The 17,212-nt window shown below is 37.0% G+C and overlaps 2 protein-coding genes across 3 annotated transcripts in view; both read left to right on the top strand.

Moving 5' to 3' along the window:
• Nucleotides 1-13,963, top strand: part of LOC113235837 — an 18,278-nt gene extending 4,315 nt beyond the window's left edge. The window contains exons 1-7 of one of the 2 annotated variants that reach the window (XM_026471755.1): nucleotides 1,261-1,311; nucleotides 2,324-2,509; nucleotides 3,928-4,023; nucleotides 6,777-6,982; nucleotides 8,009-8,146; nucleotides 12,811-13,003; nucleotides 13,769-13,910. In XM_026471755.1, coding sequence (XP_026327540.1) covers nucleotides 1,276-1,311; nucleotides 2,324-2,509; nucleotides 3,928-4,023; nucleotides 6,777-6,982; nucleotides 8,009-8,146; nucleotides 12,811-13,003; nucleotides 13,769-13,894 — 981 coding nt within the window. In that variant the 5' untranslated portion in view covers nucleotides 1,261-1,275 and the 3' untranslated portion in view covers nucleotides 13,895-13,910. Of the gene's footprint in view, nucleotides 1-1,260; nucleotides 1,312-2,323; nucleotides 2,510-3,927; nucleotides 4,024-6,776; nucleotides 6,983-8,008; nucleotides 8,147-12,810; nucleotides 13,004-13,768 lie in introns of those variants that run through there. The other variant, XM_026471754.1, reaches the window with a different exon arrangement.
• A 2,300-nt stretch (nucleotides 13,964-16,263) lies between these two features.
• LOC113236035 overlaps nucleotides 16,264-17,212 on the top strand; it is a 7,119-nt gene continuing 6,170 nt past the window's right edge. The window contains exon 1 of the mRNA XM_026471974.1: nucleotides 16,264-16,466. Within this exon, the coding sequence (XP_026327759.1) occupies nucleotides 16,352-16,466 (115 nt within the window). The 5' untranslated portion in view covers nucleotides 16,264-16,351. The remainder of the gene's footprint in view (nucleotides 16,467-17,212) is intronic.

The following is a 17,212-nucleotide window of genomic DNA, read 5'->3' as shown; positions in this document are numbered from 1 at the left end:
ATATGGGTATCATTTTCGAGGTATTTGGGGGTGCTTATTACAAATATGGCACTCATTTCTAAATCTAAGATGGCAGTCACGACTTTTCAAAAAAATGCTATATAGGTATTATTTTCGAGGTATTTGGGGATGCTCAATGTGAATATGGCACTATTTGTAAATGCAAGATGGCGGGCACGATTTTTCAAATAATGGCAAGTTGGGTATCGTTTTCGAGGTATTTGTGGGTGCTCATTACGAATATTACATTACAATAAAAAAAATGTGCAGCCATCGCGATATTGCCTATTCTCAAATAATTGCGTAATATAATTACTTTGAAACAGAATAGCAAAATTGGGAGAAAGAAATCCGTTACTTTGCAACATTTTAGTGTCTTGTTGCAACGAAATTAATTTTCGGTTTTAGTGAATATTTATATAAAAATACAAGTTGAAACGCGTTACTTCCTTGTGGAATGTGATGTTAGTGTCTATGTTTGTTTGCCTGTTCTATATTTACACCTATTTACCGCACATTTCGTCATTTTTAGCAAAAATTTTTGAGCTGTTCGCGGTGCAATTTGACCTTGAGCACTGACAGTCCGCCCACTCGTGTGGGCCCTTTGGGAAGCCTCTAACTTGCCTCACTTAGCGTGTGCGGGCTAGGTTTCTATGCGTTATTATTCTAAGCGTGTAGGTATTTAATTTGAAAGCGTTGTCCAGAACAACCAAGATATTCTTTTTTTTAAATACAATTTTTTTTATACAATTCTAAATACAAACCTACATTCATTCAGCCAGCAGTAATGCAAATCATAACGCCTAGTTTAGTAGTACTATGAAAGAAATATTCCATTAAAAATTATTTTCAAAAATTTTGTCCCTTACTAGGTTTTGCTCTGGAGCAGCCGAATTGTAGTTGCTTGTCAAAAAACAATTTAATTTTCTAGCACTGATTCTTGAACTAACTCTATACGATCTCCTTGAAATCCATAAACAAAACATCTCAACGTTCAACCCTTTTACAATAAAATTTTTGATAATTCAAAGCCATCTGATGCCTTGTAGTTTACATTCTCTTTGAATGTTTCTTCCGTCAATACCAAACTCATATTTTAACTATGTTTATTTATACTAAAACTTAGAAAATAAATTTAGATCCCAAAAAATTTGTTAATAGATGAAATAATAAAATATTAAATAAATGGTTTTGATCTAAGGAGAAGAGGTTTCGTATCAATCGTGGAATGAAGATGATAGAGCTAAATAGAGTTAAACTGGAGCATACGCTCGTATGGCGGGGAAAAGTGTGAGCTTCAATACCGTTTGTGTAAGTACTTTAGCACGGACAACACTGTCGCTTTACCATTACGCAACAAAAGTATCGCCATTGTTAAAATTTCAATAGCAAATTTCGCTTGCACTGTCGGCGATACACTCAGCGGTAGGTTGTAGTAGTTGTAGGTAGGTTGGCCTATTCCACTAGTCCCTACCAGCTGTCCCCCCTGGTGGGGACAAGTGGATTTTTTTTCACTCTTCCCCACCACATCATCGCTGGTTGGGATAAGTGGAATTTGATTTCCATTTATTTCTTATTATTTATTTCATTTATTTCTTAATAACTCGAAAACTACTTTGCCTTTTCTAATGCCATTTAGACATATTGACAGTTAAGCTTAAAGTTGTTCATATTTCAATGTTATTGGGTACATTAAGCGAGAAAAAAACAATAGCTACGGTAATTAAGCTGAGGACACCAAAATGGCTACGGTAATTAGGCTGAGAACACCGAAAGTGAGAATGGCCGATTTAAAAAAATATACGCGGTTTAGATTAGTAGAGCTCCTTCTGAAAGAATTCCTCCAGGGAAGTATTGTTACCTTACCTATTTCTGTCGTCAAGCAGTAATGTGAGTGTTACTGCGCTCCGGTTTTGAAGGGTTTTTTTTATAACATCAAGTGACGGGGCGAACAATCCTGACGGTAAGCTACATGCCTGTCCATAACACTGGCAGTGCCACCCTGAGCTTTAAATCGCAAAGATCTAAGGGGAATTGCCACTGCGCCTTTCAACCTGAGACATAAGGCGACAATGCATTACCGCTTGGCAGCAGAAAGAGGTAAGGTGGCAGAACTTCCCTGGAGGAACTGTTTCACAAGCTCTACTGCTCTAAATGGGTGCGGATGAAATTATAGGCACATGTCAACTTATGTCTCAGGGTGATGGGTGCAATGGCAGTGTCCTGTCACTTGATATCATAAAATGTAGATCCGGAAAAATAGTTCCATTTCCAATTTAAAAACTAATATTACAAATGGAAAGTGACGCTGATGTTTTAACAGGATCTCACCGACTCTAATATAGAGTCAATCGCAAAATGGCTGAGCTGCAATGGGGAAGTATGGGGTGTGGGGCCCACTGCGGTCTTCGCAAGTGCCGCTGCCCTTTTTCTTTACCAGGAACTAGAGTCCACGATCTTCATCGCCGGAGACGGAGCCCATGTGTCCTTGCTCGAAAAGACTCTAATTGTTAGTACACAATGATAAAATCCTTTGTACTCAGATATGGAACAATTATAACCAAAAAATTCCGTACATGTAATTAGCGGTAATAAACGGTAAGAATAAAGATTTTATTCCCAATAGTTCCATGTACTTCCACGTGGAACTTTTGTAATCTTAAAAAACTACTGAGAATAAACGAGCATGACTGCTATGATCCCCAAATGCGAAAGGTAATCGCCCTCCACCAATCACCAAACACCGTTCTAGAATTTTCAAGACATGACGTCGTCGGTGGTCGAGTGGCTTTCATGGTGTCACCATTTCTGAAGTCCCGGGTTCGATCCCCGGCCGGGTCAACACGGAAAAGCTAATTTTTCTATATTGTCTCTTGTCTGGGTGTTTGTGGTACGGTCGTTGTTTCCAATTTCCATACACAGGTGCTTCAGTTCCTTACTTTATTGTCTATTATTTATTTATTTATTTATTTATGACGATTTAGCTAGAATATTCCAAAATTTCAACACTAAGGCCAATTTATTTGAGATTATATTGAGTCAATGACAATTTTGACACACGGTTTTTTTTTATAGAATATAAGTATGTCTACAAAGAAACGCCCATTTCACACTTCGTTATTAACGTGATTTTTTGTCCTGTCCTGTATATACGTCTATATTGATTTATATGGATTCTGATCTGTACATTATCGTACACATATCAACAGCTAGACAACTGTAGTACCGACACGCTATGGTGGCCGTTTTGACATTTGTCCGCTCATCAAGTTTCGTATTATTTTACGACACAACTCGGCATTTGTTTTTATAAATTTTTACAAATGAAATCTGTCCAGCACAACTTCTACCTCCCGCAATCTCGTGTCAAAGCTCAATGCAAAACAAAGCAGTTTCGAATTGACCATATACTAAGTAAACATTTTTATTTTCGTTTTGTTAAAACTTTTTAATCAGCTACCCTTTACTCTCATTTGATTATATTTTTTTCGATAATGAATTGAGATTTGACATCACTATTGTAATCTGTTAAAACGGCCATCATAGCGTGCCGATACCGTACATTGCACATATCGACTCATCCGTAGAACAAAGATCTATGTGCAAGACTACTTGTTCTCAGGACAATAGTACATTTCGTTTGTTCTTCTTCGCTGTGGATGTCAGACCGACCGTTGTTCGACTTTATATCTCCGAAACGAAATAAAAAATATAAATTCTCAAAACACCTTTACGTAGGCTTTAGTTTGAAGAACGAAATTATTCTCGTAACCTACTTAGTCTCTTTTCGCTATATAATCACATCGGACTCTGTTCTTCGGATGAGTCGATATGTTACAAAAAATAGCTCATGATGCAAAGACCTTAACAAACCGGCTGTATACAAAAGATTGTCTAATTTTTTATTGTTTTAATGGTATTGTTTAGTCCACGATGGTCGCTGGCATGCTGGCTCTGATGATTCACCTTTGGGTCTGCTCAATGCGGTTCTTCCAGTACTATTTGGACACCCTGATTAGAGATGTAAGTAACCTCGATGTTGGCATCTAAGGAACTAGGAAACTAAGTACAAACTAGTTTCTTTAATCATCTACTTTGAATTATTTTTTTATCAAAAACCCAATATCTTGAAATGGGAAAATGTTTTATTCTAATTCTATGATATAGTTATAATTGGTCTGTAGGACGTCATTGTCGTCAATATTTTATACGTCCTGTTACTGCGCTCGGGTTTGATCTAAAGAAGGGGATTTGGCCCATACGTTACCATGCTGGCCCAAAACCATAGATAAGGGAAAAAGGGGAGATTTGGTATGGGGGCGTGGTTCGTGTCGCCTCGATATGATCAAAATGATCATATCGAGGTGACACGCCTACAAACATCGCCACAGTGATATGGCGATCGTTGTACATACAAGATCTCTCGTAAAACGTGAAAATGCCAAGTTGTAGCGATACACCTTGTAAAAATTGCAGTGAAAACTAAAATTTTAAAATCAGTAAGATAACATTCCACCGGCTATTTGCATTTTTAGTTACTATTTCTATTATTATTCAATGTTTTCTTTTTGCCTCCATAGAAATTTCTAGACTCAAATATAGTGATGTTCATTTACGATGACTGATGTTTATCGACAATAAATTTTTAGTGAAATGTTTGAATTTCTTACTATGACTTTTGTAATTAAAACCCTAAAAAATCGAAGCGAAAAGCTTTCACGTTAAATTGATTTCTTTTATTTTATTATTATTATTATTACTAAACATTTTATTTCGAGGAACTTTAACACAACTCACATTTCGGACAACCGTTTCAATTTCATGTCAATTTGTATGTTGCTCTGTTGCTTGAAGAAAAATGTATGTGTATTATTGTTTTAGATAATTTAGATATTTAAATTCCATTATACTCGTAGATTAAACGTAGTAGTAGTATTTTTAATTTTTAAGTTTTTCCAATGAGTTCAAAATAAAAGAAGGTTGGATTGAACCTGCAGGAAAATCGAAAGATTGGTTTTCTTATTACTATTTCTGACTTTGTTTAAATTTCCATAGCAAATGCATTTAAAAAATAAATAAAACAAAATCGGCTTTACTTTACATGTGCATGCAAAATAAATTAGAGACAATTATAGAAAATTACTTAAATCCTTCATAAAAAAGACAACGTAATAATTAAATTAGTTGATGGTTCGAGTTTACTCTTGACAGTGACAGCTTCACCAACCCGTGCTAACGTATAATGGAAAACTGACACTGGCGACGATCGCCATATTTTTTATTATTATTCTTACAAAACTGACACTGGCCCAAGGCCAGTGTCAGTAATGAAATTACTATTATTTAGAAAATAATAGTAATTTATAATAATATATTAATTTAATAATACACTAATACCAGTGTAGGTATAGTATGAAAAATTGAATATTTTTGTAATATTAAAAACAGCCACATGGTTTCTACCTATAGATTAGGTAGGACCACATCCCTTGTTGAGTAGCGTCAGTTTAAGGTAATAAGGTTAACAATTCACGGAGCGGTTTCCATCCGCGCCCGCCGTTGCTGCTAGACATCGGTTTTATTTCAATACTCACGATCCTGCAAGTTTGTGCGGGCACGTAGCTGCCGCGGTTGCGGGCACGAAACCGTTGCGATTGCGGAACGGACCGCGAAGTTAGCGGGAGTTAATCGCAGGTCGCGCGATTAATAGAGAACCCACCCCGCGTGCGCCTGAACCGACCGCCAAAGTGCGCGGGCGACGACGGCCGCCAAGCGCGCAAGTGATCGCGTGCTACGCAGTTCAACTAGTACCCCGCCGCGGCAACCGCGAGCAACCGTCACCACTACAGGCGTAAAACGCGCCGTGTAATGTGCTACTAATTTTACATACTTAACTATTACATTCTACACTGAAAACCGCTCCGTGAGTTTTTAGTGTAACGAAAAATGAGTTTCAGCGCCATCTAACGTGTAATAGTTAGCTATTATATGCTAGTAGCATTTTTACTAAAACGCCACCTGATGATGAATGGCTGAAGTAAGATGAAAAAAAATACTCAAATATTTTAATATAACTCTTACTCAAGTGACTGTAAGTTTAATTTTGTTAAATTTTAAAATTGTGTTATGTCGTTTTCACGTTTTAGGCTTTACCCAATCTGAATCTTTAAGTTATAGTAGTAGATAATAAAGCGTAAAGTTTGAATTGCACATAAGCTAAAAAGTGGCGACATCGGTACCCGATCTTACATAGCGTCATTCCATATCTCCCTTTTTATCCTATATCTTTGCCCAAAACGGTATGTTTTGGGATATTTCTTCAGTGCATGTTTCGTCACGATCGGCGATCTTAGCCTTCACCGTTAACGTGACTATTGGCTTAGAAATTAAAAATCTCGCAATCGAGAAACCGTTATCTCACTAGGCTACCGTTCTTTAGTTTTTACGAATGATCTTCGCTATTGAAACCTGTTTAGGGATTATTAGGATGCAGAACTTTGAAATTAACAACACAATGATAACGATTCAATCCATGTTTTTGAGTCATATTTTTAAACCAAGTCCAATTACTCTCATTCCCTCTCTCTAGTTGCTCAAGTCTGAGGATTGTGGCCAGATTCGTATCTGCTTCCGGAGCAGATAATCCACTTCCATCGGTTTCTGTTCAGCGCGTAAAATTTGGAGGATGATAAGTCTTTCACTTAATCGGTCCATCTAATTGGTGCACGACCTCTTAGTCGCTGTTAATGATACTAAAACTTAAAGATTGCTTGCAGAGTCCAAGTATGCTGCTGGAAATGACGACCGCGGGACTACTGGGTACACAAGCAGATATGGTACCACTTGGGCCTCTGACCAGATTCCTTCGACAGCAGCAACCTCAGATTCACATTACGGTCTGCTGGTTCTTATCTCTTTGCTACGCCGACTACGTCAGAAAAAATTACTGTCAACGATTCAATATGCCTTATTTGGAGCAGTGGTTAGTATACTTAGTACTTCTTTGTTCCTAAACAATATCAGGCAGACTTCCCCGTCACTCTACGCTCTTATTGAAGGACTTACCACATTTGTTAACGCGCTAGAATCGGTCAGAAAAAGCTTTATATGCATGCACTAAAAGCGAAAAGTTCGTAGAGCGTTTTGCTAGACCGCCGACGTAAAGTCTTTTTCACTCTTGGACATGAATATAGACGTATAGATTTTTCTAACAGGCACTGAAATTCCATGTCGATAAAGTGTTGTTACTTCCTAATATTAATATACAAAAAGTCACAACCAAAAGGAAAAGGACGGATGTAAGATTGATAATTCGATGTGTTAGTCATATTGACAAAAAATATCTTAGAAGTTTGACGGCACAAATTTATAGAACGAATGTGGATGGCAACGTGGGTAAAAGCAGACCTTAACACACCTATCTCGATCAGATTGGGGACGTCCTCAGAAAGGTTTGAGGTATCAAAAATTAACGGATGAGAAAGAAGGAAGTGACTGATCGGAGCCTGGCGGACTACGAGCATTTAGGTATGGAGCCCCTTAGCCTACGGAGAGACGTTGGCTCTCTATGTGTGTTCTACCGTCTTTATAATGGGGAGCGCTCTGAGGGACCTGTTATCACCATCGCACCTCCCACCAAAGGAGTAGAGTCCATCCCCATATCTTAGATGCCTGGCATTGTAAGACCACGCGGGCATCTCGTTCATTCCTCAAGCCAGCGAGATGTGGAATGATCTTCGCCCTGAAGTATTTTCTTAGCGCTATGACATGGTGTTCTTCAAATAGCATGTTTACAGGGCTCACAAAGGCAGACAATGCATAGGCAGCTCATCTGATGTTGCAAATGTCCATGGACGACGATGACCACCTCCCATAAAAAAACGGCAGGCGTGATGATATGTATATATAACGTAGTCATATTAACCAATTAGGCCATTTGTTAAAAATTATGTTACTTTTTTTCAAATCCGAACGACTATGTAATGTTTTCCTCTGCTGGTGGCGGCAGGCAAGCGCAACTGCACGAGCGCGCATCACGGGGAGTCAAGCGTACCATAGAGAAGGTCAACAGTTTCGTCGGCAGCGTCCATCAACGGCTGCGTGGATTCGCGCCCGCTACACCCAGTCAAACGACTGAAGTCCATACGTAAGATTATTGCTTTTTAGAGTACCACGTTTACGGTCAGTCAATGGATGGTTTCCTTTTCATGCTGGCAGTGTAACTGAAAAGGACTTCTAATCCTCATACTACAGATCGTGACTCTGAAAAAAGTCAAAATCCCGTCTTATATCTACATGGCGCTGATCGATAACTTGGAAGTAATATATTAGTAAATGGCCTTTGATATCAATTACATTCTCTTTAATATGATATACAAGGAGTCAGTTTTTTTCCTTGAATATTATTCAAATATTGACCATGGGCAGAAATTATTTTCTGAACTTTGACAATTATAGATGGCATTGTGTGCTACAAACAAACTTATAAATTACCGCTTATTAATATAGGTAAATGGCGTTAACCCTACAGAAAATAAAAGAATAGTAAGCAGTATTCGTAAAAATCTGTGGAAAAAGCGCCATCTAGTTAATTTGTTTGTCAGATCTAGAAATCATACAATACCTAACTTATCAATGCAAAACAAACTACAGTACCGGCAAGCTATGATGGCTGTTTTGACAGATTACAATAGTGAGGTCAAATCTCAATTCATTAACAAAAAAAATATAATCAAATGCGAGTCACAGCTATAAATTTTTACATTTATAACTAATATTGCAAGGGGTAGTTGATTAAAAAGTTTTAATAAAACGAAAATAAAAATGTTTACTTAGGCGCTCCGCAGATGGAGCAACTATAGTTGACGCAACTGGCAACTTTACAAGTTTCCAGTTGTCACAACTAAAAGGCCTAGTTGCCGGTTTGCGCAATTTTTAATAAACTTTCGAAATTCACGGTCAAGACTGACGCTGCGCGTGACGGGGAGAGAGTGAAGTTGCTTCACAAGTTGCGGTTGCCGGTTGTGGAAACTGACAACTGGAGACAACCGGTAACAAATTTGCAAGTTTCTAGTCGCTGCAATAAAGAATTTATTTAATCACAGATTTCGGCAATCAAAAACTGTAATCGATTGCTGAAACATCCCAACAGAAGTTGCTACGAGTACGTCTGCGCGGTTTCTTGAAATCATATGAAAAACGTCTTATACAGCTTGTTGCGAGTTGCCAGTTGCCGAAACTCGATTATCAAAATTGCTCCATCTGCGCAGCGCCTTAATATATCGTCAATTCGAAACTGCTTTGTTTTGCATTGAGCTTTGACGCGAGTTTACCGGATGTAGAAGTTGTGCTGGCCAGCGATCCTATAAATAGATTTCATAATTAAAAATTTCGAATTTCGAAAAACAAATGTCGAATTGTGACGTAAAATTCTATAATCCATAAATTTTACTGCACCACACTATTGACAACAATGTACAGCAATTAGCTCCTTCAACGTAATTATGAATTAACACGAAACTTGATGAGCGGACAAAAGTCAAAACGGCCATCATAGCGTGCCGGTACTATAGTATTATAGACTATAGACTGTCCTGTACCGCAATTAGCAGTCCTTTTAGTTATTGGTCCATTATATCACTATGACTAGCACCACCGCACGCTGAGCAGTCGGTGCCTTAAACCTAAGCGCAGCCATTTCATTACAGACCCTAAGATCTACAACACTCAGCACATTCTGTTCTGCTAGTTATCCTATTATTACCCACCCTTCCTTCTTAACCGGACCCCGTTGTTTAAGCGCAGGCCACACCGCGAGCGAAGCTACGCCAAGTTAGCCTAGTTCACGTAGCTGAATGCAACTAATTACACGAGCTAAGCTATCTGAGCTTAAATCACGTATCTGCATGCAAACCTAACTAAGAAAATATGGGGCCATAGGGACGTGGGACAACTCGATGTTAGTCTTTCGTGTATAGCAGTAACTATAATTTGCAAATCGTAACATCGTCAAATCATTTTAGTAGAGCCATTTCTTTAGTTATTTATTTTATTTATTTAATTTCTTGTCGGAGAACTAACAGACAAACAGTTACTTAGAAAAGTAAATAAATTTTCAAATTCTGATGATGAAAGAAGAAGAAAGGAAAGAATGTCATGTAACGAGAAGAGTGCTAGGTATGAATGTGGAGGGATATAAGGGGAAAGGAAGGCCAAAGAAAAGATGGATGGATTGTGTGAAAGATGACATGGATAAGAAAGGTGCGAGTATAAAAATGACGTGGAAAGTGGAAGAAAAATACTTGTTGTGCCGACCCCACCTAGCGTGGAATAAGGACAGGAAGAAGAGACGAGAGAGTTTCTACATATAAAAATTAACAAAAAATAGGTGAGGCTACAACTATCGTATCCTGAGCCCACTAAGTCAATCAATAGCAAGAGTAAATAACAGTCACTCAGAGCACAAAACCTGTAATGTACAATTGCTACATGCATTCAAAGATTTTTATAGTTAAACGCCGTTTTACTGCAGCTATATTAGTACAAAACAGATCCAAGATCACAGTCCATACACCACTTATTCAACGCAGAGGAGGCACGCAATATAAAGGAATTTTGTCTGTAATTAGTTTCAACTAAAGGTATGTTTAACAATGGTCGTTCACGGAAGCTTTTTGTATTAGTACGGAGCTGTAATTTAGCAAGTAAATCCGTTCCTCACAACTATTGGTATTGCATCTTGCTTATTCGCACGACGACGCAACAATCGTTGGGTTGTAGCTCACATAGTTCAGTTAGCTCGGCTAGCTTAGTTCACACCGCGGAATAGAATAGAATAGAAAATCATTTATTCGACGAAGGCAAATACATAAAAAAGTAAACAGTTAAAAAAACATGAAACAAAAAAAATAAAAATATAAAAAAGAAACAGAGTAAAAATCAGGATTGACAAAAAACAATAAACGTTGTATGCTACTATGCATGCCCCGTCGAATAGGTCACCACCTCAGCATTTGCAGGGCAAAGTATACCCCGCGCTGATTTTCAGTTGGCAACCTTGGTCGATATCGCACGGATGTAGGTATATCAACATACAAATAAAAATAAAATAAAAGGAAAGGGAGAACAATTTAAGTATCATAATAATTTATAGATTACTATATAAGTGTACGATATATTATAACAATAATTCAAAATGAATTATTATATATAAATACATACTGATAAAAAATAAATAATAATATGTGCAGTGTCACATAATATGAAATCAATCAGAAACTAATAGGTGTGTATTAATTACTATTGAGCTATTCAAAACGTGGTTTATTAAATTCCTAGGATCATAGAAATGGTAAGTTGGCTAAAGATATGATAGGATTTTAATTTATAGAATCGATGTATCAAAACATGCCGCGTTTACGTTAGCTTCGCTCGCGGTGTGTCCTGCGCTTCATGAATGCTTAATTTAATTTGTATGTTGATGTGGTAATTGTTTAAAACGTTTATATCTCAGTAGGTGCAGTTGATTGTTAATTGACAATATTTATTTATTGAAATAATACTCAACTATTTTTGTTGTTATTATTAATACACAGTTAGAACAATACAAGAAAAATTCGTTTTTACCAACTGAGTTACTTACCGGGTCAGCAGATCTCACAAATTTCTCTATGTGCTTGTTAATACAGCTTTTTTACCGCCAGCGGCACCTATGAGGCACTTATGTACAGACCTACAGCTTAACTGAGTCGGTTCCTGAGGTAGCTGCGCGGTGCGGGAGGATTGACAGTATACGTAACACTTATGTCGCGCTACACGTGGAAAAATTTTAACAAGATTTTTCTGACGATATTCAATAACAAGTTAATTGAGAAAAGTGCCAAATGGCTTGTCTCATCATCATCATCAAATAATTCATTTCAATTATCAATGAAATAGTACTTTTTTTTTACTGTCGTTTCACATACCTAACAACAACTGACTAATTTAAGCCACTATTTTCAATCAACTTGTTGTTGAATATCGTCAGAAAAATCTTATTGAAATTATCCCGCACCCGCACCGCACAGCTACCTCAGGAACTGACTCAGCCTGTAGTTTTCTGTAGTATACCTTATCCGCTCACGCGATGCGCTCCTCCTACCGCAAAATGGCGGCTACTTGGTTTTGCAAATTAGAAAAGCATTCAGTTTAAATACAAGTTTTTATAAATAAAAATTATTATTCTGCATGCTATGCATTGCTAAATAAATACCCTCCGTACTACCAAGAAACACATCTCAAATAAAATGCAGTAATACACCGCAAATCCTGCACTTAAAAAGCACTAATGAAATTTTTGGTGTACTTGGATGTTTGAGTGGTTCTAACGTTTACCATGAAATTACTCCTTAAAGTATAGTTTATAAACATTTATATTCAGGGTAAACTTAAAAAACGCTACTTACAGTATGTTTTCAATAACTAAACACCGAAATCACCAGCCCAAACAATAACACACATGATTATCGTGACGTATTTTTGAAGTTGTTTATTTTTTTTAAATGACAGATCCAGGCATTAAAAACTTTATGGTTTGCTAGAGTAGTTACCGAAATAGCAATTAATATTAGTTCTTTTACCTGTTATAACTTCAATATCAGATAAATCGGTATAAAATCATCACCGGCACCTCTAGGTGTGGTATGCGTCTACGGCTGCATATATCGCGTGAGCGGCTAAAATATAAAACATAGAATTAAGCACAATAACGTTCTGATTCTCCGCTATATTTTGATGCCTATGCTGTAGAGGTAAAATTGTTAACTAGAGTGAGAGCGCGGTACCAAAGGCGACCTGCGGTGCCAACAGCAAAGTTTGGATGGGCGGCACTCGGGCGAGTTTATCGGAATGTGGAATGTCCAGTGGTAGCCTTACGGTCGGCAAAGAACTATGCGTCCGCCTCGTCAGCCAGTCAAGCGAAACAACAGCTGATGCGATTGAAAAACTCCGTACCTATATCACTGTGAGTATCAAAGAAGATTTAAATGTACGAAATGAAACTATTTTCGGATCTACGTTTTTTTCAAACAAACTAACGTTTCGGGCCATTTACAGGTTCCATGTTCACGGCTAACTGAGATAGTGAAGTCATCAACTAGTTATGTCTAATATTAATGCAAGCCACCTTATTTTTCACTATACTTACAAAAGTTATCAATTAAATAACTTATTTTTACATTTTACAAAGAGACGGTCCATTTGGAATTAGGAACCGAAATCAGGATCTCCTCATCCAGCGCCCACAGTGCAAGCCGTTAAGCCGCCGAGGTCGTCTAAATTTGAACAAGGACTCCAGCACAAACTACCTACCTTACCAAGTTTTATAATAATAATAACTTTATTGATAGCCATCAACAACTACTATAGAGATAGTTACAGTGCTTAATTAGTTAGTGATAGATTTCTGACCAGACAGGCAACATTCAAACCCCACAAAAGGACCTAACCTATTTCAGCGAATAGTATTATTGCTGTCCCCTCTTGCAAGCATCAATTATATTTTTTTAACATGAATACCTCTGTAGTCCCAAAAGTACAGGTACTTCATTTGTGACCCAGAAAAATCATGTTCCATGACAAACAACAGTAACTTTATCCCCTTTATTAAGTGAACTTAACCTTTAATATGTTAAGGAAAAAGACTTTTTAATTATTCGATTCAGAAATACTTGTTTTATGTTGTGTTCAAGTCACCATTAGTGATGTACGGACGATTTATCCATTACAGACAACTAGATGTTCGTGCAGCGGTCCACAGAAGTCGTGCCTCAGCGGGCCTTGCAATTCCGCTTTTGAAGAAAAAAAGTCCAAAAGATTGCCCTTGGAGACTAGTGGCCCGTCTGAGTCCCCATAACGAGCACACATCGAGTTGAATCCAAATATAGACGTCCTTTTCACGTGTCCCTTCATTATACTGTTGTGTTCACAAACCCTGTATATTATTGTAGCTTAAGACGCTGAAAAGCGGCAATGACCTTGAGCGATCGATGTTTTATGCCACGCCTATTATATTACGATTATGCAATGAATTAGCTAGCTAGGTGCAATGCGGGCGACATAGATCCATCTAGCAACGCGTCTCAGCTATCACTGCCGACCTTCTTATGTGTAAAAGAGAAGAAACTACCAACAGTTAACGCGCTTCTCAAAAAAGGCTCTATTTCCAAAATTACGTTCAAAATGGAAAAATAAAACAACCACGGTTTTCATTATTGAATAATACCTTATTCTTCAACATTTTATCAATTTTACCTGGTATATTACGGATATATGTGCGTTGAAAGCGTAGAATAAGAGGTAACTTAGAATTTTTTATCTAGAAAATATTGGAATTGGAATTGGAATTCAACTTGTTATTGAACATCGTCAGAAAAATCTTATTGAAATTATCTCGTGTGCAACAACAGTGTTACGTAAATTGTCACTCCTCCCGCACCGTGCAGCTACCTCCGGAACCGACTAAGTTAAGTCGTAATCGTGTAGCACTGAGAGAGGAAAAATTATTTCTGCTACAAAACCACTTACATGTAGCAGGAATGTTTGTTCCTCTTACAAAACAAATATGGCGGACCGTAACTTACTTTTATGGATGTCCTTACGAGAACACAGCTGAAAAAATGATAAAAAATGCATATATCTGGCAAAAATGAGCTTTCTGCTGGGAAATAATAAAAGATTTCGAAAAAGAAATGAAATTGCAGCCAACATTGTAATACTAACCAAGTTGCGTTAACACATTCGTTATTTTGTACGGAGTTACACTACTTGTTTTATTTTACTATGGTACAGGCAATGACGCGCCTACCAGGCGTAAGTCGCGCTACTTTTATTATTACACTATGGCAAAACCATCTATAGTAAATTTGTGGATAAACCGCCGCCAGAAGCTTAGACCTCCTGATTGTTTGCGGGACGCGAGGCGTGTAATGCGCATAGCTACCATGGTACGTTGTAAGGATTGGGTATATAAAGGTTAAAGCTACTTATGATATTGGCGTTCGATGAAAATGGGATTTAGTTAGTTATTTCAGTATTGATATCAGATTGAGATATCAACATCAGAATTTCAAATTCATTATCAGTCCATACTTGATTGGAGCTATAAAAATATCAATTGAAATACCTTGTCATTTGTCATTTTGTCTTTGACTTAAAATCACGATATTCCTTTCAATATTCCAAATTTATTATTCTCTATTTTTCCATTCTGTATCCCTTTCGAAATGACTACGTACCAAGACAATATAACCACCTGCATAAGCGGAATGACTGTCTCTTCGAATAGTCCAGCGGACTTATACCCATCTGATCCCTAAAACTGATCCACCTCCAATTTTAAATTGCAACTAATCCCCTCTATATTTAGCATCTCCCAACGGATCCCCTCACTGTATTTGTAGGGTAAGTACAGTCAAGAGATAATGAAGTTTTGAAATCAAAGTTAATACAGTTATATAAGTTAGTACACTTAAAGTTGTTCATTTCTACCACACCACCACCAAAAAATTAATTTGTTAGTACCAGAGATCAGATGGGAATAAAATATTAATATTTATTCTTGATCCCCTGCAATGGGGATCCGATGAGAATAGAAAATAAAATAAAATAAAACGTATCGCCCAGGGGATCGGTTTTCGGGGATCAGATGGGAATAAGCCGATTTAGCGCACAATCAAGGCTGCTCTCGCGTCTGCGTCATTGTAGTTTCACATAAATTTTATTATTGTGTATTTTCAATTTTTATTATTATATGTATATTTCAAATATTTTTGATTACATTATCTTGTTTTTAATAGTTACTTTTTTTAATAATAATATTTCATATAAGGTTTATTTTAAGTTTTTTTTTTTTTTTTTTATATTCTGACTTATTTTTTTCTGTCGTATCCACATTTGCATGCCGTGACGACCTTTAATTGAGGCAAAATTCGGTATAGGTCTCTATATCACTGTTTCAACCCTATATACTAAATCTATGGTTTAAACTTTGTTATATTTAATTCGCGTCTTGTTGGTTGTCCTAAAAATAAACAAATCAATTAATTAATTAATTTCTAAGTATACATATGATCTTATGATCATTGACCCTAGAGGACGGAAAAAAAATTGTCTAAGCTTTATACCTCAGAGGATGGAAAAAAATTGGTTTCCATAGTTTTTGCCTCAAACCTCCGTGACAGAATGTCAGCTCTGTCAACAGTGTTTTGAAACAGTTATGGACCGAAATGTATTTATAATAAGTTTTGTGACATAATAAAAGGTTAAAAATGAAAGCATGAACATTAAATGTTTCATAAAATAAAAATGAGAAATGTCACAACCGTATAATATTAACTGGGTAGTTCACCTAGTCTCAAAAATCATATTTGTTGTAATCGTTGATGGTATCTTGTTCTACGTGTGGCATGATGTGATAACGCCTTTATGTAAGTATCGCTTCACTAGAGAAACATTATTGCATACCCACTTCACTTTATAAAATTCTTACAGTACTTGAACAATTTTCGGTCATTCTCGGACTAGTGTTCCTTTATAACGAATAATAAATAATCGTGCAATAGCACAATAATAAAATCGAATACTTGAATAATAAAAATTGCCACGAAAATTAGGTAGTGAACAACTATTCTTTTTTTTAATAATATAATAACGCACACACTCAACATCGCCCCGCACTGGTGAAACCGACAACCACAAATTACACCCACACTCACGAGAGAAACAAATGTAGGCCATACAAATATTTCTCCCGGCCCGGGAATCGAACCTGGGACCTCTGCGTGGCATGGTAACCGTTCGGCCACAGAGGCAGTTGAAACCATGTTGAAACTAATCCGAGAATGACCAAGTGTTGGGTAATAATGATCAATTTATGAGGACAGTACTGGTCTGAAGACTCATCAAAATGTTAAAATCCGTACCGTATCTGCACCAACTAGCGACCTGATATTTTTAGTAGAATTAGGATAGTAAAGTAGTCAATTATAAAAATGTCAAGGTGAGAAAATACTGTTTTTAAAATTTTAAATATTACGAAATTACCCTTCATATAGCAAAAAAGCGCACAAAGCAAGCTTAAAACGTTCCATTTCAAGTGTTGCAAAACGTCAATGCATGGTCATTCCTTCATGAAAATGGTATTTGGCAGATTAACAAAATTATAAAACTAAAC

Source organism: Hyposmocoma kahamanoa, unplaced genomic scaffold (genome assembly GCF_003589595.1).
Source record: "Hyposmocoma kahamanoa isolate Upper Pololo Valley unplaced genomic scaffold, ASM358959v1 88, whole genome shotgun sequence".
Lineage (NCBI taxonomy): Eukaryota > Metazoa > Arthropoda > Insecta > Lepidoptera > Cosmopterigidae > Hyposmocoma > Hyposmocoma kahamanoa.
Note: the sequence above shows the minus strand (reverse complement) of the source record. Positions and strands in the feature narration are given on the sequence as shown.